Source organism: Rhinolophus ferrumequinum, chromosome X, assembly GCF_004115265.2.
Source record: "Rhinolophus ferrumequinum isolate MPI-CBG mRhiFer1 chromosome X, mRhiFer1_v1.p, whole genome shotgun sequence".
In the NCBI taxonomy this organism is placed as follows: Eukaryota; Metazoa; Chordata; class Mammalia; order Chiroptera; family Rhinolophidae; genus Rhinolophus; species Rhinolophus ferrumequinum.
In genome coordinates, this window is record NC_046284.1 from 112,225,551 (window position 1) to 112,249,250 (window position 23,700).

General features: G+C 41.3%; 1 protein-coding gene across 5 annotated transcripts in view; it reads left to right on the forward strand.

The window, feature by feature from the left end:
* Window positions 1–631: 631 nt before the first annotated feature.
* PHKA2 (phosphorylase kinase regulatory subunit alpha 2) overlaps window positions 632–23,700 on the forward strand; it is a 69,564-nt gene continuing 46,495 nt past the window's right edge. For 3 of the 5 annotated variants that reach the window (XM_033106823.1, XM_033106826.1, XM_033106827.1), the window contains exons 1-3: window positions 890–1,419; window positions 1,820–2,042; window positions 22,904–23,062. In XM_033106823.1, the coding sequence (XP_032962714.1) occupies window positions 1,965–2,042; window positions 22,904–23,062 (237 nt within the window). In that variant the 5' untranslated portion in view covers window positions 890–1,419; window positions 1,820–1,964. Of the gene's footprint in view, window positions 851–889; window positions 1,420–1,819; window positions 2,043–22,903; window positions 23,063–23,700 lie in introns of those variants that run through there. The other 2 variants (XM_033106825.1, XM_033106824.1) reach the window with 2 other exon arrangements.

Here is a 23,700-nt window from a genome sequence, read left to right on the forward strand (position 1 = left end):
TGAGTGACACAGATTTATGTTAGGGAACTTTTTCAATGAACTTGGTTAAGGACCACACATAGGGGGACCCAGCTGAGCAGGACTAATTTTCTTTCATTCATTCATTCAACATTAATTGAGCTACAACTACATGCTCAATACTGTACCAGACATGATAGCAGATACTAAAGACTGTTTCAATGAGTATCCTACAATTCAGTTAGAAAAACATGCCAAATGTGAAAAAAAAAACAATGTGAGGCAACACATTATTGTTAAATGATGAAAACACCTGATTTATGAAATACTTTTCCATGAGCCAGGCATGGTGCTAAGTGCTTTATATTAATCCTCTTAATCTTCATAGCCACAGTAAGAGGTAGTCTGCTATTATCCCCATTTTACAGATGAGAACAGTGCACGTGAAACAGCATGCTTAAACTCACACCACTTGTAAATGGCAGATCTGGAATTTAAACTCAATTTGAACTAACTCCAAGATTTCTTTACCTAATTTCTTTACCTAAGCTCTCAGTAAAGACAATGTCATGGGAATTCAGAGAATGGGGAGGGTTAACAGGAGGGAGGAGCTGAGAGGGCCCTTAAAGGAAATATGCCGAAGGAGAAGGAAGGGCCTACCGGCTCAAGCATACAGTAAACGCATGGAAACGAGCAAAGGGCTTGCGGAAACGATTCCATTAGCGGAGCTGTCCAGTGGAATTATATGGGGCCAGATTAGGCTGGAAAATGAATACTGGGCTGAAGATTGTGAACTGTAGGTAATGACGGCCCACGAGAAACTAATGCTAAGTTTCAGGTTGTAGGCCTATAGGAGATGAACTGCAGGCCTGGCCGGGTGAGCGACTTCCAGGTGACTAGGGGTGGGGTCAGGGCCGCTAGGGACCCTGCTCCGGCCGCCCCTTTTCTCTTCCCGACTGGACCCCACTACTCGGCTTCGGTTCGGCGGCGGATATCCAGCCAGGGGCAGTGCTACGATCAAGATCCCGATCCAGGCCCGCGGAGGGGCTCCCTGGTGGCCGCGGTAGGCGGGTCTATTCCTCCCGCCTCTGTTGAGGTTGGCGGCTCATCCTGGGAGCTCCTCACGGCTGCCTCGTCCCCCGCCGGGATCCCGTCCTTTACCCCCACCCCCTCCGAGGGTTCCGCTCTGCTGCGGGGACAGACCTGGAGGCGGGGCTAGAAAGCGAGGTCAGGGACGCGACAGCGAGCTCACCTCTGTGAGAGGCGGGGCCGCCAGCGACGGAGGGTGTTTGGGGCGTTCTGGGCCCCTAGCGGAACGTTCGCCTACCTTGCGCTCCAAGCCGGGGCGGAGCCGGAGGCGGGCCCACAGGCGGGGCCGGGGCCAGTAGCGGGGCTTCGAGGTGGCCGCGGCGAAAAGGTCTGTTTCTCCAGCCTCCGCCGGGGTAGGCGACCGGCGGGAAGGTAAGGGTCTCAGGGAGGCAAACTGGTTCGCGCCGGGAACCGGGGTCTTCGCTGCTGTGCTGACCACCCCTTTTTTCCTTCCCCCTCAGGCCGAGACTCAGAAGGTTCCGTTCCGCGGCGGGGGCGGGGCCGAGGCAGGGGCAGGGGCTGGGCTGCGAGTGGGCCGCGCCGGGCGGGTAGGGTAGGGTGGGCTGCCCTCCCCAGGGCCTCCTCACTACCGCCTGAAGACAAAAACGGCTCGGCGGGGGTATAGTCGCTCCACGCCCGGAATTCAGTTCCCCGTTTCTCCCGCGGGGCCGCCCGATCTCCAGCCCCTGTCTTCGTCCCCGCGTCTTCCAGCCGTTCGAAACTCTGGTTGGCTTGTTTTCCAATCATACTTTGGTTCTATCATTTTTGTAAGTCCAGACCTACGATCGACGGGCTCCTTCCCCAGAACTGACCGAGGCTGTGAGTGTTTGGGAACCAGGCCCGCTTGTCTGCTGTAGCCTGGGCGTCCCACCTCCGCTCAGCAGGTCAGGCACCGCGGCCCCGGGAGCTTCGCGGAGATGAGGAGCAGGAGCAATTCCGGGGTCCGCTTGGACGGTTACGCGCGGCTGGTGCAGCAAACCATCCTGTGCTACCAGGTAAGGAGGGATCATCCCGAGCTGCCCTCTCGTGGCACTCGTTCTCCAACCCAGCCCCCTCTCGTGTCCTGAGACTGTGCAGTTAGGAGGTTTCCTCTTTAAATTCAGCCCTTGTTGGCCTGTGATTACCCCCCACCCCCATTCCCACCCGGTCCGCTACTCTTCACAGAATTTTTTGCCCACTGTTTGGGATCAAATACAGAAAGAACCCCTTGGGTGCCCTGGGTACAAAATGAGTCTTTTTGCATTGACTCTGCTTCGTTTGGATGAGAGAGGAGGTGTGTGTAGGTTGGGCAGAGCCCACTGAATGAGGACTGGTGGGCCTCAGCCATCCTAATGACCCAGGTATTGAACTCTAGACTTGGAGGACAGTAGACAGGAGTGAAGAAGCTCCTGAGGTTTGCATCCCACTCTGGAGTGTGAGATGAGTGCTGCTGCCCAGCCTATGGGTCACCTTTTTAGAGACCCACCTGTGAGGGCCTTAGGGCTTACTCTGGTTGCTATTCTATGGATGAGAAAACTGTGGGCCAAAAAGGTTACTGCATGTAGTAGGGTCAGACCCAAACACAGGTCTTCCGCTCCCAAGTTCAAGGGGACCTGTAAAGCTGCCCATGTGGTCTGAGATATGAATATGCCTGCTGTTTTGTATCAGTGGGCTAAAGTTATATGTGGTACTCAAATAAGACAATTGGACTATTTTTATTACTAGTGAAGAGAGCAGCTATGTTGCTGGCCCTTATTCAACAGCAACTATTTATAGGATCTCCTGTCAGAGAAGGAAGTGGCATTCCATGGTTAGAATCCTGGCCTGCAAGTTAGGAGCCATGGTCACTCCCAAGGCACTGGCCATTTTCCCTTCTTAGCCAGTTTCTCAGCCTTGTTTCCTCATTCTGTAAGTATTTAGTGTGCACCTATTATATGCAAGGCACTCTGTCAGGTGCTGGGCTCACACAGAAGAATAAATGCTTGTAATGAAGTGAGATTTATGCATAGGACATAGGTTCAGAGACCCTTGTCTGAAACCCTTGGGGCCAGATGTGGTTTGCAAGCCAGAAATGTTTGGATTTTAGAAAGGTAATATAAATGTATATTCTATAAGGTAATATACATGCATATATTATATATTCTATAATAACTAGCGGAGTCTTGACAGCACCCCTTAATCAAACACATCATTATTTCCACATCAGAATACGAACATTCACACTGAGTAGGAAGAGTAAAGACTGAAAATAGTTTCACATCAGTTCAGGTCATCTTTTGCCACCAAATGAGCCTTCTGAAAACTTACGAAAACACGTTACATTTTCAGAGCTTATTGGCTTTTGAAATTGCACGTGAAGGATTGTGGTTCTATTTTGGGACATTAGCCCAGTTTGGGGAGCAGGAGTGGAGTCCTGGAAGAGATGATGTTCAAGGTGAGAACTGAAGGAGTAGGCAGGTGAATGGAAGTTATTTTTTGCCTTTCTCTTTGAAATATATTATAATTACATCTACAAAGTGTTTTAAAATTCAAGTTGAAAGGCCTTTCCCTTCAGTACTGTGATGGAAGGGGCTGTAAGAACTGATGAAGCTTGGTTCCTGGGTTTAAATCCCTAGCTCTGCGTTGAACGTCATGTACTCAACCACTCTGAGTCCATACCGTCATGTGTAAAAGGGGGATAATAACACATGCCTCCATTGAGGTATTGTGCAGAGAAACCTAGTGCCCAGGGTATTGCCTGGCACCCAGTAGGCAATCAGTAAATAGTGAGTGCTCTTGGTGGTGTTATGACTTTGATATAGGCCACACATACTCAGGCCACATGTCCTTGTCTCACCACCCTGACTCGTGATGCTCCCTTTCCTGAAGGCCCGTATCCAGCTACTAATTGCTTTCTGGTCGTTGGACATAATTACCTCTCCCATTGATGTGGTGAGATCCTTAAGTATAGAGACCTCATTCGTTTTGTTCTTTTTGCATTAAGCGGTACTCCAGGCAAATGAAAGGTACCCTTAAGTCCTTAGTGATAGAATACTTCCTGCAGTCTCTGAGCCATCCTAATGACCCAGCTATTGATCCAGGCTTGCTTTGCCTCAGGAGCAAAAGAACTGTCTTCTCATTAAAGCAAATCCGCAGCGTTGGACTTTCCTCTCTAACATTTTAATGATTAAAAAGTTGTCTGAGTCTTCAGTTGTATTTATTTAGGGAGTAGTTGGTGAGAAGCCTTCATGTTTGCCCTGTTTTCCCCTTCCTGGCTGCACTGTCAAGCTCTGCTGGCTAACCAGAATGGTTCTGCTGGGAAATCCTACTCCTTCCCACCTTACCCCACCCCGCCCCAACAACTAGTCTTCACAGTTGTAGACCCCTAACCCATTTAGGGCAATTTTAGGTTATGCAATTTTACTACAATAAAAAAAATGAATGAGCTGGAATAATGGTTTCTAAAGTTTATGCTATATCTTCCCATCTATTGTAGATATGTACAGATATTTATGAGGCATTTTTCAATGTCAGCTGGTACAAGTTCTGAACTCTGTTTCTGACTTGCTTTTTAAATCAAGATGAACTTACATTGATTTCACTTGTTAGAAATCATTCAGTGTTAAACATGTCAAACTCATAATCATTCTTCTGTTAGAGGCAATAATTTGTTCATATCAGTTAGCATGTCAGCTAATTCCTTTTCCTGTATCTGTGGCAGAGAAGAATTTTTTCCATTACTAATTTGCCAAATATACTTGCTGCTAAATATTTGAATCTTCAAGGCAAAGAAGGAAAGAGTTATGTTTATAAAAGTGTCCTTTTGCAGGTTTGATTTTATATACAGAGAGAGTATAAATATGTACTATAGGAAATATCTTCAAATATTTATTGACTTAAAAAAGAAATTCCTAGATTTATTTTGGCCCACATAAGAAATATTAACTTTATACATTTCTTCAGTATCAGCCCTGTTTGAAGGATCACTCATAAAAGAGTTAAGTATAAAGTGATTTTAAGAGAATATGGATCAGAAAGAAAAATAATGATCAAGGCAGTGTTCACTGTAACTGCAGATTATTTGGCATTAAAAGCAGATAATTAAGAGACCAGGACAGTAACTAAATAATTGGTATTTAGTGCTAATGGAATTTAAAATGAGAAGAGTGGGATAACTACAACATGAAGTAATGAAACAAATAGTAATAATAATAAAGACTAGTTTTGGGGGAAGGTTAAAAAAAGATATAATTAAATAGCAGAAAGTAATAACATGGCAGAAGAATGGAAGGAGACTGAAGGTAAAGCATTCTAAAGCCCTTATCGTGTTAAGGAAGCTAGAGGTATTACATATTTTAAGTCAGGAGTTCATGTTTAAGCATTACCATTAAAGTAATATAAATGGAATATATAACTTTGGAAACAATGGAGGAACAAAGAAAATTTGATCACTCCAAGAGAAGAAAGGAAAAGAGTGCTTGGGGAGAGAAAGATGTAAAAAACAACAACAACATAGTAAACGTAAAGGACAAAACAAGAAGATGCAAATAAGTCCAACTATATTAGTAATTACAATAAATGTAAAATCTTAAATTAGCCAGATAATAGGAATTTTTTTTTAATTTGAAAAATAACATGTGGTTTATAAGAGACAAAACCTAAAACAGGACACTGAAAGGTTGAAAGTAATTTAATCAGACAAGATATACTAAGCAAATTCTAACCAAAAAGAAATTGTTGTAATTATACTAATATCAAATAGATTTTGAAATTTAAAATATATGTTTTAATAGAGATAAAGAATGTTATTGCTAAGTGATAAAAGGATAATTCACCGAGCAAAGAAAGCAATTTCAAACCCACAGAATACTAACAACATAGCTTCAAAATGTATACAGAAAAACTTGACCTAATTGTAGAAGTTAAATCCATATTTATAGTGGGAGTTTTTAAACTCCCCTCTCTTAGATACTAATAGAGCAAGCATAGCAATAATTGGAACATAGAAAATTTGAGCACCATAAGAAACCAACTTGATCAAGTATGCATACATAGAACTCTGCTCCCCACCAATAGAAAATAGTTACTTTTCAACCTGGCAAAGTTTACTTTTCAAAAATTGATGACAAATTAGGGCATAAAGAAAGTATCAAAAAATGCTGAAAAATCAACTTTATGCACACCACATTTTTTGGCCAAAATGCAAGAAAATTAGAGAGCAATAACAAATGGCTGCTAAAGCCCTCCCAAGTATGTTTGGAATCTTACTAAGCTCACTTCTAAATATATCTAAATAGATCATGGATATACATGTCATGGATATATACATGTGTCACGGATCTAAAAAGAAATTATAATGGAAATTATGAAATATTTAGAACTGAAAAACAACAAAAGCATTCCAAACACAAATTTATAGGATATAGCTAAAGTGGGATTTGAAATTTGTATCCTGAAATGTATATAGTAGAAAAGAAGAAAGATTTAAAAATTAATGAACTCAAGATTGTGAAAAGGACAACCGAGTACACCCAAGAAAATAGAAGAAAAGAAAAAATAAGATAGGAGTAATAAATAATGTAATATGAAACAAATATTAAAGATTGACAATACCAAAGCTGTTTTTTAAAAGATACTAATAAATAGCTAAACTTCTGGTAGGGTGATGGGAGCGGAGGCACAAATAAACAATATTAGGAGAAAATGGAAAAATACTATGAATAATTTTTGACATAAATTTGAAAATGTAAATGGACAGTTGCCTAGAAAAATGTTACCAATGTTAGCTCAAGAAAAAAAACGAAATCCTAATTAGACCTATAACCATTAAAACAATTGAATGAGTCAAAAAAATCCTAGTCCAAGATGGGTTTACAGACTAGGACCATGGAACATTTAGAGGTTTATTTATTCATTTATTTTTGAGGGGAAAGGAATTTGGCTTTTGTTCTGAGTGGGAAGGGAAGCCATGAGAGAATTTTGACCAGATGAGTGACATCTGAATAATGTTTGAGAAGAATCACTGTGGGGAAGGGGGAAAATTCCCTTTTCCCTCCTCTAGTTCTCTTTGGCTGACGAAATAATCAGATCAACAGGAGGCAGATTGATAAGAGAAAATCAAATTAATCTCGTGCACGGGAACCCCACATACATCAGAGTCAGAGACCCGTATACAGGAGAGGTTCAGAGATAGAAAGGGGGTTTGAGGTATGTAAGGCATCCTCCCGGCGCCTCGGGGAAAGGCCAAGAGTTTGGCCGGCCATGTTCTCTGCAGCCAGCGCTCCAGGCCTGGGCAGCTGGCCTCACCACCCAGTGGGAAAGACATATAAGGAATTTGCATAAGACAGCGGTGCAGAATGGAGCTGGAGGAGTGTCATGCAGGGTCTCAGCTCCCGCTCCCCACATAAGAACGCAGGATATGGTGAGGCCAAAAAGGAACACCCACGGAGCCATAGGTAGGGGAGTCATACCACTATATTCTCGCTGGCGGCTGGGTTGGAGACACAGGAAGCAGGAGCCACACTATCCACAACCTGCCGTCCACTTCTCTGCCAACCCACCTCACTTGTTAGCTGCAATCCGCCATGCGCAATCCGTGCTTGCCAGCCACCATCCGCTACCAGCCTAGCCATGGCAGTTATATTAGTGGCCAATGGCTCACTGGTTACAGCTGATGGCCAACTAGCCACAGCTGATGGCCATCCGATCACAGTTGATGGCCATTTACTACCCGAGCCAGCACCTTTCCACGTGAGGGCGAGAGCCTGGAAACTGCACTGCTGGCTCTGTCCCCACGAGAAGCTTTATTTGTGCACAGAGATACACCTGAGAATAACCCAGATACTCCATTTGATTTCACATCAGAAAACTATAAGATGGGGCGGGGGAGACAATATCTTTAAAGTCAGGAACATCAAGGATCCCCACTATCACTCCTTTTCAGCATTGTAATTGTGACCCACGTAACAGACATGAAAAAGAAATGAATGGTACAGAGATGATCGTTATTTGCAGATATAAGTCCCATAGAAAACCCAAAATGACTGGAACTAGAGTTCTCAATTTCAAGGGTAAGTTTTGGTGTGATTTGTTATGCAGCAATAAATAATATAGAAGCTTAATCCTAAGAAAGTCTTTAAGGAACCGGCCACTTACATAGTTGATTGGATTCAAGCTTCAGTCTTACTTGAGAGCTTGTTTCAGTTTGTTTACTTAGCAGGTAACATCCTTGTTTAGCTTCTGGATTTGTAAATATTCTCTTTTCATTACTTTTCTTAATAGCAAAGAGAAGTGCCAGAATAACCAAAAAATATTTTAAGTCTAAATGTCCTACTTGACAGTTTTCCTTTAATTAAGTTGATTTCCTTCATCATTTATAGTAATTTTATATATTATATTTCTATGATTGTATTCTGCAATATAAACAAGCAATTCACAGAAGAGGAAACTAATAAATGTGTAAAATGATGGTTCACTTCAGTAGTAGTCAGAGAAAGTAAAGGCCATCAAAACAATACATTCAGACTGACACATTGGCAACACTTTTAAAGCCCAATTCTAAGTGTTGTCAAGGTTGTAGAGAAGGGATAATTCTCATACACTACTCATGGGAAAATGTATTAGTTAAGATAGGCTAACTGCTATAGCAAGCAAAGCCCAAAATTTCATTGACTAAACACAGATTATTTCTCATTCATATAACAGCCCTGTGTAGGTCCAGGTTAGTAGGGGTGACATCCAGAGACGGGGACTACTAGTGGCTTTGCCATCTTCAACATTGCAGCTCCTGAAGTCACCCTGAATGTTGACATCCAGCTGGTGGTCAGGAAAGAATATGGCAGATTGTTCATGGGAGAGTTTTATGGTCAAGCCATGGATGCTGTGTACTTCATTCATATTCCTTTGGCTAGAACTCAAACACGTGGTTACATCTAACTGTCAAGGAGAATGGGAAGTGTAACGTAGCTGAATGCCTAGGAAGAAGAGAAAATTCAATTAGTGATGAGCTAGTAGTCTATGCCATAGAATCTAGGCTATAGACTGTTAATTGCTACAATCAACTTGGAAAACAATTTGGAGATGTTGAAGCTATGCAGGCCTTATGACCCAGGAGGTTCGTGTCTAGATATAGGTATAGATACAGATGTAGATGTATATATGTATGTGTGTGTGTGTGTGTGTGTGTATGCACACACACATACTAATGATGTGTTCTTGCCCATTGCCCAAGGAGACATGTACAAGGCCTTTTGTTGAAGCATTGTTTGTAAAAGGGAAAAATTACAAAAAAAAATTAAATGTTCATCAGTTTGGAAACAGACAAAGAGATCTAGGCATAATTGGAATATGAATGACCTAGACGTACATGTATCAAATTGGATAACCCTCAAAAATTTACAGCTGAGTGAAAAGAAGCAAGTTATAGAAAAATAAGTATAGTATGCTGCCAAGTAGGTTGAACTTTAAAAGCATCCCAAATAATGCTCTGTCTTGCTTATGGACACACATATTTGTCATAAGAATTTTTTAAGCATGAACAGGAAAACTACATTCCAGCCTTGGAGTAGAGTTGCAATTCTCAAGAGTGTGGTCTTCAGATCCCTTAGGATTCCTGAGCCCTTTTCACGGCTGACAGATGGTTGCCTGGTCCCTGGGTCGATTAGAGAAAGTGCTCGATGGATAACACTTTTTCCTTCCTGGTATAATCCAGGGCCCTGCCTTCTGTCAACTCCTAACTTCAACTCCTTTTGGGTACAGCCAGGAGGAGGGCTTTTGCTGTGCCCTTTTCAGGACAGCCTTTAAATATTTTCGTGCCAGGTAGAAACGTTTGAATACTAACAAAGAAAGTCTTTGAGTCCTTCATTTACAAATAGAGAATTGTAATAACCCATTACAAGGGAGGGATTTAGAATTGTTTCAAGTTGTGCAGGGATCCAAAAGATCATCTAGTCAGATCACTTAGTCTCCTTTTACGGTTAAAGAATTCCAGATAAGAGGGAGTTGAGGGGACCTTTTTCAAGGTCATCCTTCTGGTGAGCTGACAGCCCCATGATAAGCACTCTGTCTTGTTGGAAACAGGCCAGAGGAGTGGAGATAAATACTTTAAATACCCCACATTGTGAATACCAAATAAAGTTACATTTTCCTTACTTTGTGTGTTAAAATCGTGAAACTCTAATAGGTTATTTCTTTAAATATTGTGAGGCAGATGTGATATTTATTTCACTCTCTCACGTCTGCCTCACAAATGGGTAGGGGCAATATAATTAATGTTCACAAAATACATGTAGAGAAGGGTTCTTAATCAAATGGGTTATAGACCCATTTGAGAATTCGTTAACGGCTGAATGTTCTATCCTTTCCTGAGAAAAATGCTGGCACAGAATTTCTAGGAGTCTCCTGGACGTTCACATCCCTGTCCGTACCTGCCCCGCCAAGACCCATCTGTGGACTCCTAACAGATCCCCTGGAGAGCCCAGATGCGGAATGACATTGATGCCTCCATGCTCAGAAGGAATAAAAGTCAGTCTTATAATTAAAAATATCAAATAGTGACACCCACAAATCTCCTGTTTGGGTGAAAGGTTACTAGTGAAGCACCCACTGAATCCCTTGATACCACAAACTTTAGGTGTCAGCCAGGAGAATATGGACAGCGCCATTGTGCCATTGCGTTTGAATGTTTTCTGTAAGTTTTCACAACACCAGGCTAAGGACTGATATCTTAGTAATTCCCACCTTACTATAGGAATTGGCGAGAGTCAAAGAATTAAAATCTCTTAAGAGAGTTGTAAAGCCATTTGCAGGTTTGATTGTAGCTAAGGGGCCCAGAACAGTTTCTATGAGTTTCGAAAGCTTTAAGTTGAGCATTGGGATCGGAAACAAAGCTGGAATGGAGTGGATGTCTGCAATGCTTGGCTCGCGACCCAGTTTATTTCCCTATAAGCCATCATTTAGTCATATGAGATGTTGCAAAGGCCTAGGCCCAGGACAGCTTACAGCTTGTGCATTATTTGTAAACCCACAGGGGGAGACTCTAATAAGCAGCAATTTAGGAAAAGACATCATTTGAAAGTGAGAATTGCACACCTATGATCTCCTTAGGTAAAACATGAGGCCGCTGCGTGTGATAGCTTAAGTTTTCAACATTATTCTCTGAATGTCTGAGGTTTACCTATCAAATTATATAAAATCTATCCTTCAAGCTAATGGAAAAAGAAAGTGTTACACCATCAGTAGTCTTGATTACAGATGCAATCATTTTAAAACAAATACTATAGTAATTTCTCTTTAAAAAAAATCTCAAGTCCAAGGTATTGTCCTTTTCCATCCCTTTAATATTTTAAGTGGTAGCTGCTAGAACAAAATCCCAGTACAACAAATGAATTTAACCAGTTTTTGGCGTTTTTATAATAGAATTTTCACCTTCTATTTTTTGCTTTACTAACATGGAGGCAGTGGCGGGGGGGCGGGGGGTAATGGTGAGTAATCATGTATTTTCAACCTTTATCCTAGTCTCTTCTGGGTATTTCATTTGAATAAAACTATACTTACCTCCCTTGGAGCTGAGCAAGGCAGTGACTTGCAGTTAGCAATTCTCAATCCAAAGGAAAAAGAACAGGAAGGGCTTAGCTAGAGGCCTCTGTCCTCTGTCTCTTGGAACATGAGAAAGGGAGCTGGGGGGGTGGTGGGGGGTGCTTCACAGAGGAGGGAGCATGTGAAGGAGAGGCAGTTGCCGGAAGCGCATTACAGGTGGAAGAGCGTGTGCACAGGTCCGGAAGTGTGAGAGCAGAGTGTGTAGGAAACATTAATTCGGGTTTTCTGGGGGGCTAAGGAGGGAGTGTCAGCTGATTAGGCTGGATATGAGAGGAAGAACACTCACGTGATGAGCAATGTATGACAATCTAAGGGACTTAGCTTCTATCTTGTAGGATTGGAGAATTCTGAGCAGGGCAGTGAAATCGCGATATTCTAGATCTTTCTGTTACTTCCCTTTGTGGAGAATGGATCGAAGGAACCAGTACTAGAGGCAAGGAGATCAGGAAGGAGCTATTCCATTTTTCTTGTGGGGCAGAAGTAGGGGAAGAGGGAATTTATACTCTTTGTGCCATTTTTGGTGGGAAGCTGACAGAAGTCATCTCTGCCCTCCAGCTAGAAATTACAAAATGTTAAATGAAGTAGTTTGGTGCTACATTCAAGCATATATATTGTGCCTTTATATTGCCTCAATCTTGGATGACTTCCATAGCAGCAAATATATATTTTTACGGTATCTAGTTCACTGTGGCTGTATAAGCATTCGTAGTTGTATTTGTCAGGATCTTTTCAGTTGTGACAGAAACTCACCTCACATGGCCTTTAAATACAAAAGAGAAATGATTGCTCAAATAACGGAAAAGTCCAAGGAATTGTTCTGGATTCAGGCATGGCTGAATTCTGGAGCTCAAATGATCAAGTACCTCTCTCTTCATTGCCTGGCCCTGTTTCACTTGTAGTGTGCTTATATTCTTCTAGAGTGGTGGCCTCTGCAGAAAGAGGCCCCAGTGAAAGTCCTGACTGAGAATGGTTCTCTGTCGGTCCAGTCTGGGTCACGTGCTTATCCCTGAACTGCGCCCATATTGGCCAGGCCAGGGTCACATGTCCTTCCCTGCAGCTAGGGCCAGGGCCAAGAGGCAGACAGTGATGGGTCAGTCCCACTAGAACCACAGTGAGTCAGAGCAGGGGAAATTATAGGCTATTACCAGACAAAGGGGCAACAGGTGCTAGACAGGCAGAGGCAACAGCATTTCCATTGTGGGGGATGAAGTGAAGGGCTCAAGGGGACCCATGCCCTCCAATCTGTTTTGAACCTTCCTTTTAATAGAAAGGGAAACGAGGCCCAGAGAAGCTAAGTGATTTGCCCAAGATCACATAGCTAGTAAGTGGCAGAGCAGAGATTTGAACCCAGGTGTGTCTTATAGATAGTAGGGTCCATGCCTTCCACTACATCATATACTACACCTCCTGTTAGGATGGCCTTCAGGGTCCTTCTGCCCAAATAACGCCAGAGATTGAGCCTGCATTACCTACAACCCTCTCCGTTCTATTTGGAAAATTCTAAGTGTTAGGAAATTCTTATGTGAGTTGAAATCTGACTTGAGTTTAGTAGCCAAAAAAAATCAAATCCGTCTTTCAAAGGACAACCTTTCAGCTCTTTGGAGATGCCAGCCAGCTCTTCGTTAAGCCTTCTCTAAACACCCCTCTTCTTCCCCTGTTCCCATGAGACATAGCGTTTAGCCACTTCATAGTCTTCATCACCTTCTGGGTATGTTCCAGGTAGTGAATGTCCCTTTTAAAACATGGTGCTTGTCAGTGACAAAACATGCCAGATGTGCCCTGCCAGGCTGGCAGTTCAGTGAGACTCTTGTTTCCCTTGTTCTGAAAACTACTTCAGTGAACACAGCGTTGCCTCTTTGGTATTCATTCCCATGCTGTTGGTAGGCTGCTATTAAAACTTGCAGTCAATGTTGTACAGCTGACATTTTTTGTACCTAAGTATTGGGGCAAGATATGGCTGGGTCACAGGGTGGCTGCGGGGGTGGGAGGGGAGTGATTTGGAAAAGAGAGAAGAGGCTCTGTTGAAAGATTTGTTGGGGGATTGGGGGGTGGGAGTGTATGTGGATAGGGAGCTGAGTCAATTCAAATGTGTGGGAATGATGCTAATAAAATTAGTTCAACAGACATTTATGAAACATGTGAGCTCAATAAATTCTTGTTGAATTCTGTCTAGTTTCTTTCAACCTATTGTCCAAGTCCAAAAGCATTCGATTCAGCATCCAATTTGCAGCCCATACATGCCCCTCCCCTCGCAGACACACACCCTGGGAAAAACAGGAGAGGTCACCATTTCAGCATCTCTGCTCTCTTCTGTTAAAATCTGCCCCATCCCCCGCCTGCTTGAGAATCATCTTTGTACTGCCACCAGCGAAGAAGATTGTGTACATGCTGTTTCTTGAGCTTGTATGATGAAGACTTTAGCTTTTATTGTTTTCATTTTTCAAGTAGATAATTATATGTTGAATATGTGTTTTTAAACTACACACACACACACACACACACCCTAGGGACTCATGTACCCTGTCTTCTCCGGTCACCCTCCATCACTGTACCCCCTACCCCCACTGAAATTCACTGCCCTACGCTCTGCCTTCTTAAACTTTGCCTCTGTCCTGTGAATATACTATGTGAATATACAGACTGTTACTATTCTGTAATTCTCTCATCTCTTCAAGTCTAGCAATAAGCTATTTCCTGTGTTTGAAGCTGCTTGCTGTTTTTGTCACTTTTCTACTTTTAAAGCAAAATTGAGGTTTTACCTCCTGTTTTAATCATTCCCGAGATTCATGCTGTGCATGCCTTACTTTCCTCTTCAGGGTTTTCTGAAGAAAAACTGAACAGAAGAACATACAGAATAATAAAACAAGCATTCTTAAAGGGAAAATTACTTGTATCAGCTATGCATAATACAAATGTATATAAATTGATAATATAGATACTTTTAGTATCTTTGAAAAGATATTTCAAACTATAAATCAGTAAAAATATAACCTTTATTTTATATTTGTTCGTTTAATTATTTAACACCTAACTAGGCCATGACCTTTAATTAGAACGGTAAATAGAATAGACCATACCCTTTAGGAACCTTAAAGCGTGGAAACAGTGCTTAAGATTATGCGAGACAGATACCCCATTTTCATGGATCAGAAGACTTAATATGGTTCAGATGGCATTGCTCCCCAAACTCACCTACAAATTCAATACAGTCTATCAAGATCCCAGCTGCTTTTTTGCAGAAATTGACAAGCTGATCCTAAAATGCTTATGGAAATACAAGGGACACAAAATGGTCAAAACAATCTTGATAAAGAACAGCAAAGTTGGAGGACTCACACTTCCTGATTTCAAAACTTACTAGAAAGCTAACAGTAATGAAGACAGTGTAGTGTGATACTGGCATAAGGATAAATATACAGATGAACTGAACAGAACAGAGTCAAGCAGAATTGAGAGTTCAGAAATAAACCATTGATTTTCCACAAGGGTACCAGGACAATTAAATGGGGAAAAGACTACTCTTTTCAACAAATGGTGTTGGGACAATTGGATATCCACATGCAAATGAATGAAGTTGGACCCCTTCCTTATACCATACACAAAAATTAACTTAAATATAAGAGCTAAACCTATAAAACTCTTAAAAGAAAATATAGGAATAAATCTTCCTGACTTTGGGATAAGTGAAGCCTCCTTAATACAATATCAAAAGCACAAGCAACAAAGGGAAAAAACAGCTAAATTGGACTTCATCAAAATTAAAAACTCTTGTGCTGCAAATGATACCATCAAGAGAGTGAAAAGACAATCCACAGAATGGGAGAAAGTATTTGCAAATCATACGAGTATGTATGAGACTTGATTCAAGAATACATAAAGAACTCTTACAACTCAAGATTAAAAAGATAACCCAATTTAAAAATTGGAAAATGATCTAAATAGACATTTCTGCAAAGAAGATACACAAATGATCAATAAGCACATGAAAAGATGCCCAATATCATAAGCTATCAAGGAAATGTAAATCAAAACCATGAGATACCATTTCATACCTACTATCATAGCTGCAATCAAAAAGACAGATAACAAGTTTTAGTGAGAATAGGAAGAAATTGAAACCTTCCTATATGTAAACTGTAGGAGGGTTCCAATGTAAAATGGTATGGCTGCTTTGGAAAACAGTTTTACAATTCCTCAAAATGTTATACATAGAGTTGCCATACAACCCAGCAATTCCACTCCTAGGTATATACCCAACAAAACAGAAAACACATATCCACACAAAAACTTGTACGTGAATGTTCATAGCAGTATTATTTATAATATCCCAAAAGTGGAAACAAACAAAATGCCCATCAACTAATGAATGGAAATACAAAATGTGATATGTCCATACAATGGAATATTATTTGCAATAAAAAGGGATGAAGTCCTGATACACCTACAACATTGATAGACCTTGAACATATGCTAAGTGAAAGAAGCCAGTCACAAAAGACCACGTATTGTATGATTCCATTTATATGAAATGTTCAGAACAGGCAAATCTACAGAGATAGAAAGTAGTTGGCTAGGGCGGGAGGCATGGGGGTCAAAGGAAGATGGGAAGTGACTGATAATGGGTATGGGGTTTCTATTTGGGGTGATGAAAATATTCTAAAATTGATTGTGGTAATGTTTGCATAAGTCTGTGACTATAGCAAAAACCATTGCATTGTATCCTTTAAATTGTATCTCAATAAAGCTGTTTTTTTTAAAAAAAAAAAAAAAAAAGAATGTGCCAGAAATCACAGAATACATTTTTTTCTCCATCACTATCATTTTGTCTTTTAAAAAATGTCATGTAAGTGGAATCATATGGTGTGTAACCTTTGAGAGTGACTTTCATTTAGTATAAAGTCTGTGAGATTCACCCATGTTGTGTGTGGCAATAATTGTTCCTTTTCATTGCTGAGTAATATTTATTATATGGGCAGACCACAGTGTGTTTATCAATTTACCCACAGAAGAATATTTTAACTGTTTCCAATTTTTGGCAGTTATGAATCGAACTGCTTTAAACATTCTCATAGAGGTCTTCATTTCTCTAGGGTAAATACCTAGGAGCAGGATTGCTGGGGTGTAGGGTAAGTGTATGTTGAACTTTATTAGAAACTGTCAAACTGTTTTCTAGAGTGACAGCACCATTTTGCATTCCCACTAGCAATGTATGAGGATTACAGTGGCTCCACACCCATGTGAACGCTTACTATTGGCCATATTTTTTATGTTCGCCATTTTAATAGGTGTGTAGTAGTATGTCATCGTGGTTTTAATTTGCATTTCCTTAATAGCTAATGATGTTGACCTTCTTTTTATGTGCTTATTTTTTCATCCATAGACCCTCTTTGGTGAAGTGTCTGTTCAAGTTGGGTTTTTTTTTTTTACCAATTTTTAAATTGGGTTGTATTTCTTACTGTTGAGTTTTGAGAGTTCTTTATATATTCTGGATACAATTCCCTTGTTGAATATGTGACTTGCAAATAGTTTCTCCCAGTCTGTAGCTGTGTTGTTGTTTTTGGTTTTTTTTTAAGATTTTTTTATTGGGGAGGGGGAACAGGACTTTATTGGGGAACATTGTGTACTTCCAGAACTTTTTTCCAAGTCAAGTTGTTGTCTTTTTTTCCATCTTAGTTGTGGAGGGTGCCGTTCAGCTTCAAGTTGTTGTCCTTTCAGTCTTAGTTGTGGAGGGCGCAGCTCAGCTCCAGGTCCAGTTGCCGTTGCTAGTTGCAGGGGGCGCAGCCCACCATCCCTTGCGGGAGTTGAACCGGCAACCTTGTGGTTGAGAGGACACGCTCCAACCAACTGAGCTCTCTGGGAGCTCAGTGGCAGCTCAGCTCAAGGTGCCGTGTTCAATCTTTAGTTGCAAGGGGTGCTGCCCACCATCCCTTGCGGGACTCGAGGAATTGAACTGTCAGCCTTGTGGTTGAGAGCCCACTGGCCCATGTGGGAATCGAACCGGCAGCCTTCAGAGTTAGGAGCACGGAGCTCTAACTGCCTGAGCCACCGGGCCGGCCCCTGTGTTTTTGTCTCTTAACTGTCTTTCGCAGAGCAAGAGTTTTCAGTTTTGATAAAGTACAGGTTATCTCTTTTTCTTCTATGGATGGTGCTTTTGGTACCATGGCTAATTCTGCCTAAGTCTAGATCATGAAGATTTTTCTTCTATGCTTTCTTATAAAAGTTCTATAGGTTTACATTGTACATTTAGATATGTGATCCATTTTGTGTTAACTTTTGTGTAAGGTGTAGGATTTAGATTGAGATTCATTTTCTTGCATATGGATGTCCAATTATTCCAACACCATTTATTAAAAAGGTTTTCTTTTCTCCCTTTGTCTTTACTCCTTTGTCAAAACTAAATTTATCATTTTATGGATATATTTCTGGACTCTCTATTCTATTCTAGCCACTATGTGTCTATCCCTTTGCCTCTTGTTAGGTACATACACTTTTAGGATTGTTATGTCTTCATGGTGAACTGACCCTTTCATTATTATATAACAGCCCTCTGCATCCCTGGTAATTTTCTTTGCTGTGAGTCTACTTTGTCTGATATTAATATCTCAATTCCTTTTCCCTCTTCCCCCTACCCTAAAGAGTAACAATTTCAGTTAATAACTTTAAGACTTTTTTATAAACCTTTTTTTTATATATATTTCTTTTTTATATATTATCTTTTTTATATATTTCTAAGCAAAATGCCAATGTTTCATCACCATCTTAGTCTCTGATCACTTCAGATTCACTGATTGGTAGTCTGTGGTGGGGGGCGCCGGGGCTTTCCAGCTCACTACATCTGGCAGGTGAGATCATCATGAAAGCATAATTGTTCCCAGTTATGAACAATTGTTCACATAATAGTTGTTTACAATTATTGCTTCCCATCTGGGGGAAGATTCCACATCTCTACCCAGTTGAATTCAGGAATGGCCATGTGACTTGCTTTTGCCAGTGAGATGAAGGAAGAAGTGACGTGTGTCAGTTCTGACCATAGCCTTAAAAGCAGCTCATGGTTGGCTGTATCTTTCTTCTTTGCCATGAGATGGGCGGTGTTGTGGATTCCAGCTGCTCCTGTAGCCTGGTTCCTAAAGGAAGGATAACAGAGTAGAACCACAGCTCACTAGGAATGGACGTGAAAAATAATCATTTGTTGTTATGAGTCACTGAGATTTTAGTATTGTTACTATTACTATAGCATAGGGGCCACGCCCTGTATGGTTATCCATTCTAGGTTAGAGCCCTACCCTTTTTTCTCATAAACAGGAGCCAAGAGGGGCACTTTCCTAAATTAGAAATGAAGTGTTGGAGAAGGTAAGAGGGGCCAAGAAATAATTGAAGTTAGAGGACAGACTGTGCAGCTATTGGCCCCTTGCCCTTGAGGAAACACAACTTGTTAGGCTCATCTGTCTCAGGCCTCTTCTACAGTTTAAGGATATCATTGTTCCCCTGCAGCAGGGGTACTGAGTCTCGGCACAGGTTTGTCTTGTCTCCTCTTAACACTCTACCGTTGACTCTTCGTAGCTATCCTTGTAGCTGCCATTGACTGAGCTCTGCCCCGTCCTCTTCCTTTATGGCTCCACACCTGTCACTTCAGGGAATAGTTGTCAAGTGGTAGAGTGGCTCTTCTTACAGAATTTGTCACTGTTACTAATTTATTTTTGTAGGCGAAGTACACAGAGAATTTAGTAAAATAAAACAAAGAGAAGATTTATAATATATAAGTGAGCAAAATTCAGAGCTAGCGAAGGAGAAAGGCAAAGACCTGGGTGTGGAGAGGGTGCAGAGTTGCCAGGGTTTTTGTCTCAATTGTATCAATGGGACAAAATACATCCAGTAGCAGTATTAATAGTAAAAATAAAAGAGGACACCCAGACATTGTGTTTTCCTAATAAAAATAATGAGGGTTACATTAAGCTAACTTGCAGATTCTTCCCCTAACCATGTATCTTCATCTGATTTCCTGAACTAATTACATGAAAAAGAAATAATGTGAATGAAATCGGTTCAAATAGGTCAATAATATTAATGTGGTTTGCAGTTATTGAGCACTGATTTGTGCCAGACACAGTCTAAAATGCTTGATACAAATTAAGTCATTCAATCCTTGCAAACAGCTCCATGAGGTCTAGGTACTGTTCTAATCCCCATTTGATAGATGGAGCCACTAAAGTAATTTGGTCAAGGTCACAGCTGGATTGTGGTAGAACTTTGAACACAGACAGTCTGTTTCCAGAACCTGTGCTGTTAAGCACAATACACTGACGGTTATGTGTGGGTATAGATATAATTATATTGGTAAAGGTTGGAAAGCAGCGTATGGCTAAAATGACATTTCTGAAGCCATAGGCTTAGCCTGGACAACTATGCCTACCTTCGTCCTGTTGTCTGTAATTTGCCTGTTTGTGTCTAGCTTGTAAAATTGCATCAGATATGGAGGCTTTTTATTCTCCCTGCATTTAAATAGTTAATGTAAGCAGAAGACCCCAGAGCTCTAAAAAGATGGACCTGTTGGATGGTTCACAAAAATCAGTGGGGGAGAATGCAGGTGATGCAGCACAATCTACCTCTAACTAGGGAAATAAAGACAAACCACTGGGCATCCTTATAAGAAGGGACAGCAGACCGGAGATTACAGTGAATCTCCCAGTCTTTGGTCATTTCAGTTTTCATGAATGACATCAAAATGAAACTTCCCACATTTTCTTCCAACACAACGCATTCTTTTTTATAGACTTAAAGAGAGAAGCAAGACTTAGCCCTGGCTGTCCTAACAAAATACCATAGACTGGGTGGCTTAAACAACAGAAATTTATTTCTCAGTTCTAGAGGCTGGGAAGTCCGACATCAGGGCACCAGCATGGTCGCTTTCTCGTGAGAGCCCTCTTCCGGGTTGCAGACGGCTGACTTCTTCTTTTTTTTTTTTTTTTAATGGGGTGTCAATTGTCAGCAAAATTACATATATTTCAGGTGTACAATTCTGTATGACATCATCTATAAATCCCATTGTGTGAGGAGGCTGACTTGTTGCATCCTCACATGGCAGAGGGAGAGCAAACTGGCTGGTTCTCTGACCTGTTCTTGTAAGGGCACTAATGACATTCATGAGGGCTCTGCTGTTCTGACCTAATCACCTCCCAAAGGCCCCACCTTCAAATACTATCACATTGGGAATTACATTTCAACATTGGAATTTTGGGGAGACATAGACATGCCATCCATAACTGTAAGTATTCTTTTTACTGAGTGCAGTAGCACCACAATTTAACGTGGCTTGTATATGCAGTTTTGCATATGGGGATCTCCAAAACACCAAACTGCTTCTCTGCAGTTTGGAGCAAGGGGTTCAGACAGTTTAGCTCTGGGTGGTAATGAACTAATCCACTTCAACAGTTAAGTCCAAACTAAAGAATCAAAGAGGTGACTTTCAGTTAACAGGACAGTGACATTTCATAATCCAAACCACACTTGGCGCTTTGTGCAAGCGGTCACTGCTGTGTCATTGGAAGGCTGTTTGTTTCAGTGGACTCACGGTTGATGGGTACACCAAGAAGGGACTGAGTCCTTTCTCTGGATCTCCTGATGATTTCCTGACCTGGGGTTAGCCCACTGGCCACAGAACAGATAAAGTGCTTATGTTATACATTGTTGGTGCATAGTGTTTTTTGAAAAAACAGAACTCCGGTAGTCCATTGTTGGAATAAGACTTGTATTCATTCAGCCATGCCTAGACTCCAGTTCTAGTTGACTTTAAAATCATTGATTTATAGTTGTTGGCTGTAGGACTGTGTCAATACACTGAATGCTGTTGCTCCTGAGAGCAGTACCTGTTGAGTTTTAGATGTTTTTAAAGAGGGCATAGATTAGTTAGAGAGGCGAATATTTAATTTCTTAGGTGGGACCATTTGAAGCGATGTCAATGTTTTTTTTTAATCCAATAACCTTGGCAGTGTTCATTTTGAAAATACCCAACAGAGTGTTTTCATGGGCCCTCTTATAAATAATTTGATACCCTTTTGAGTAATACATTTTTTTAAGCTGTCAAGCCTCTGATTGTTATAATATATTTTATTAGATATATATTTCTTTGCATATTTTCAGAAAAAATCAACAGAGTCTTTATCTTTATGCGACTCTTCCTATCTTATCCATTTCATTTCTAAGTATAGAGTTTATTAGAACTGGCTTTCAAAAAAATAGCCTTATTGAGATATAATTTACTTACCATACAATTCATCTATGTAAAATGTACACTTGAATGGTTTTAGTATATTCACAGAGGTGTGCATCATCACTACAATTAACTTTAGAACATTTTCATCACCCAGAGAAAGGGGGAAAAACTGCTGGCCATCACTTTCTTCCCATTTCCTCCCACTTCCAGCCCTAGACAACCACTAATCTACTTTCTATCTCTGTAGTTTTGCCTGTTCTGGAAAGGTAGAAACGGAATCGTACAATATTTGGTCCTTTGTGTGGCTTTTTTTTTACCTAGCATAGTGTTTTCAAGATTCATCCATGCTGTAGTACGCCTCAGTACCTCATTCCTTTTTGTTGCTGAAGAATATTTTATTGTTTGTATAGACCACATTTCGTTTATCCATCAGTTGATGGACATTTGCGTTGTTTCTTCTTTGGGGCTATTATGAATAATGCTGTTATGAACACTGTACACTTTTTGTGTGTGAGGTCCTGGCTTTTTAGTGGTTCAGCTGCCCTTTTAAATACTGGTGATATCATAGCTAGATAGAACCCCCGATGTCCTCTTGCTCAGCACCTCCTTCTTAGGGACATGAAGTATGTGGATTATAGACGAGGCAGCTGAGGCCCAGGTAGGGTAAGTGACTTCCCCGGGCAGACAGAGCTAGCTAGAATGGTGGAGTGGGGCCTCGCTCCCAAGTTCAATGCTTTACCAATTGGTGCGGAAACCTGAAGGCAGAAGAAGACCTCAAGCCCGCAGTGCACAGATCTAGAAAAGTTTTGCAGGCTTTTTCTGTTTGCACTTTCTTCCTGTTTGTCACTTCCAATATGTGATCTGCTCTGAAAGCAAAAGAACAAATACTTCCAAGTTAAAAAGTTCCTTAGAGAGTTCCTTCGTGACGTCACTTCCTGTGCAAGATCACACTGTTGATGGCAGAGCAAGGACTGGAATTGCGATGTATTCCTTCCTCATCCCCACCCTCGTTGTGCCCCAAGGGCAAGCATTCATTGCCCAGGAGCTGGGTGAAGAAGAGTGGTGCTAAGTCATTTTGTGTCTCTTTAATAGAATCCCGTCACAGGGCTGCTGTCCGCCAGCCATGAACAGAAGGACGCCTGGGTGCGTGATAACATCTACAGCATCCTGGCCGTGTGGGGCCTGGGCATGGCCTACCGCAAGAATGCCGACCGTGACGAGGACAAAGCCAAGGCCTACGAGTTGGAGCAGGTAATGCTGACCTGCAGCCGTGTCGTGGCCACTCAGCCCCTTTTCCTCAGATTACAGAGCTTACAAGGAGGTAGCTGGGTGTGCAGGACAGTGTGGTGCAGGTGTTACCCCATTTCTGCTACAGAATGTTTTGGAGAGGCCCTTAGGTGGTCTCAATCTCTCATCTGTCTTTCTCTGAGATGTTTCCCTCCAAAAAATCCAAAAAGAAAAAGAAAACACCAAGTAGGAAAAGAAAGCAGCCAAATTTCTAATTAGCTATATTTCTCTCACACATGTTCTGTCAATTTTATACATACTCATATACGAAGTTATATAAACCACGATTGTTTCTCAAAAGTCAGTACACATTCCAAAGTGTATGTTCCTTTCAGAGGAGTTACGTTGAAAGGATACTTACCCAAACAGTATTGCCAGTGCTTAAAACATTTTTGGAATTTCCCTTCAAAATGCCTTTCTAGTTTGAGCCATTCCAAAGCAGTCTTACTAATTTATAGTCACCCTCTAATTTTGAACCACACTGATGTCCAATTTTCGTGCCTATGTTACCATACAGCACAATGAAATCCTTTGATTGTTTTCCAAAATCAGAAATCAAGATACCCAACAAAGGAAAGATTTGCTGTCATTGAGTATGTAAG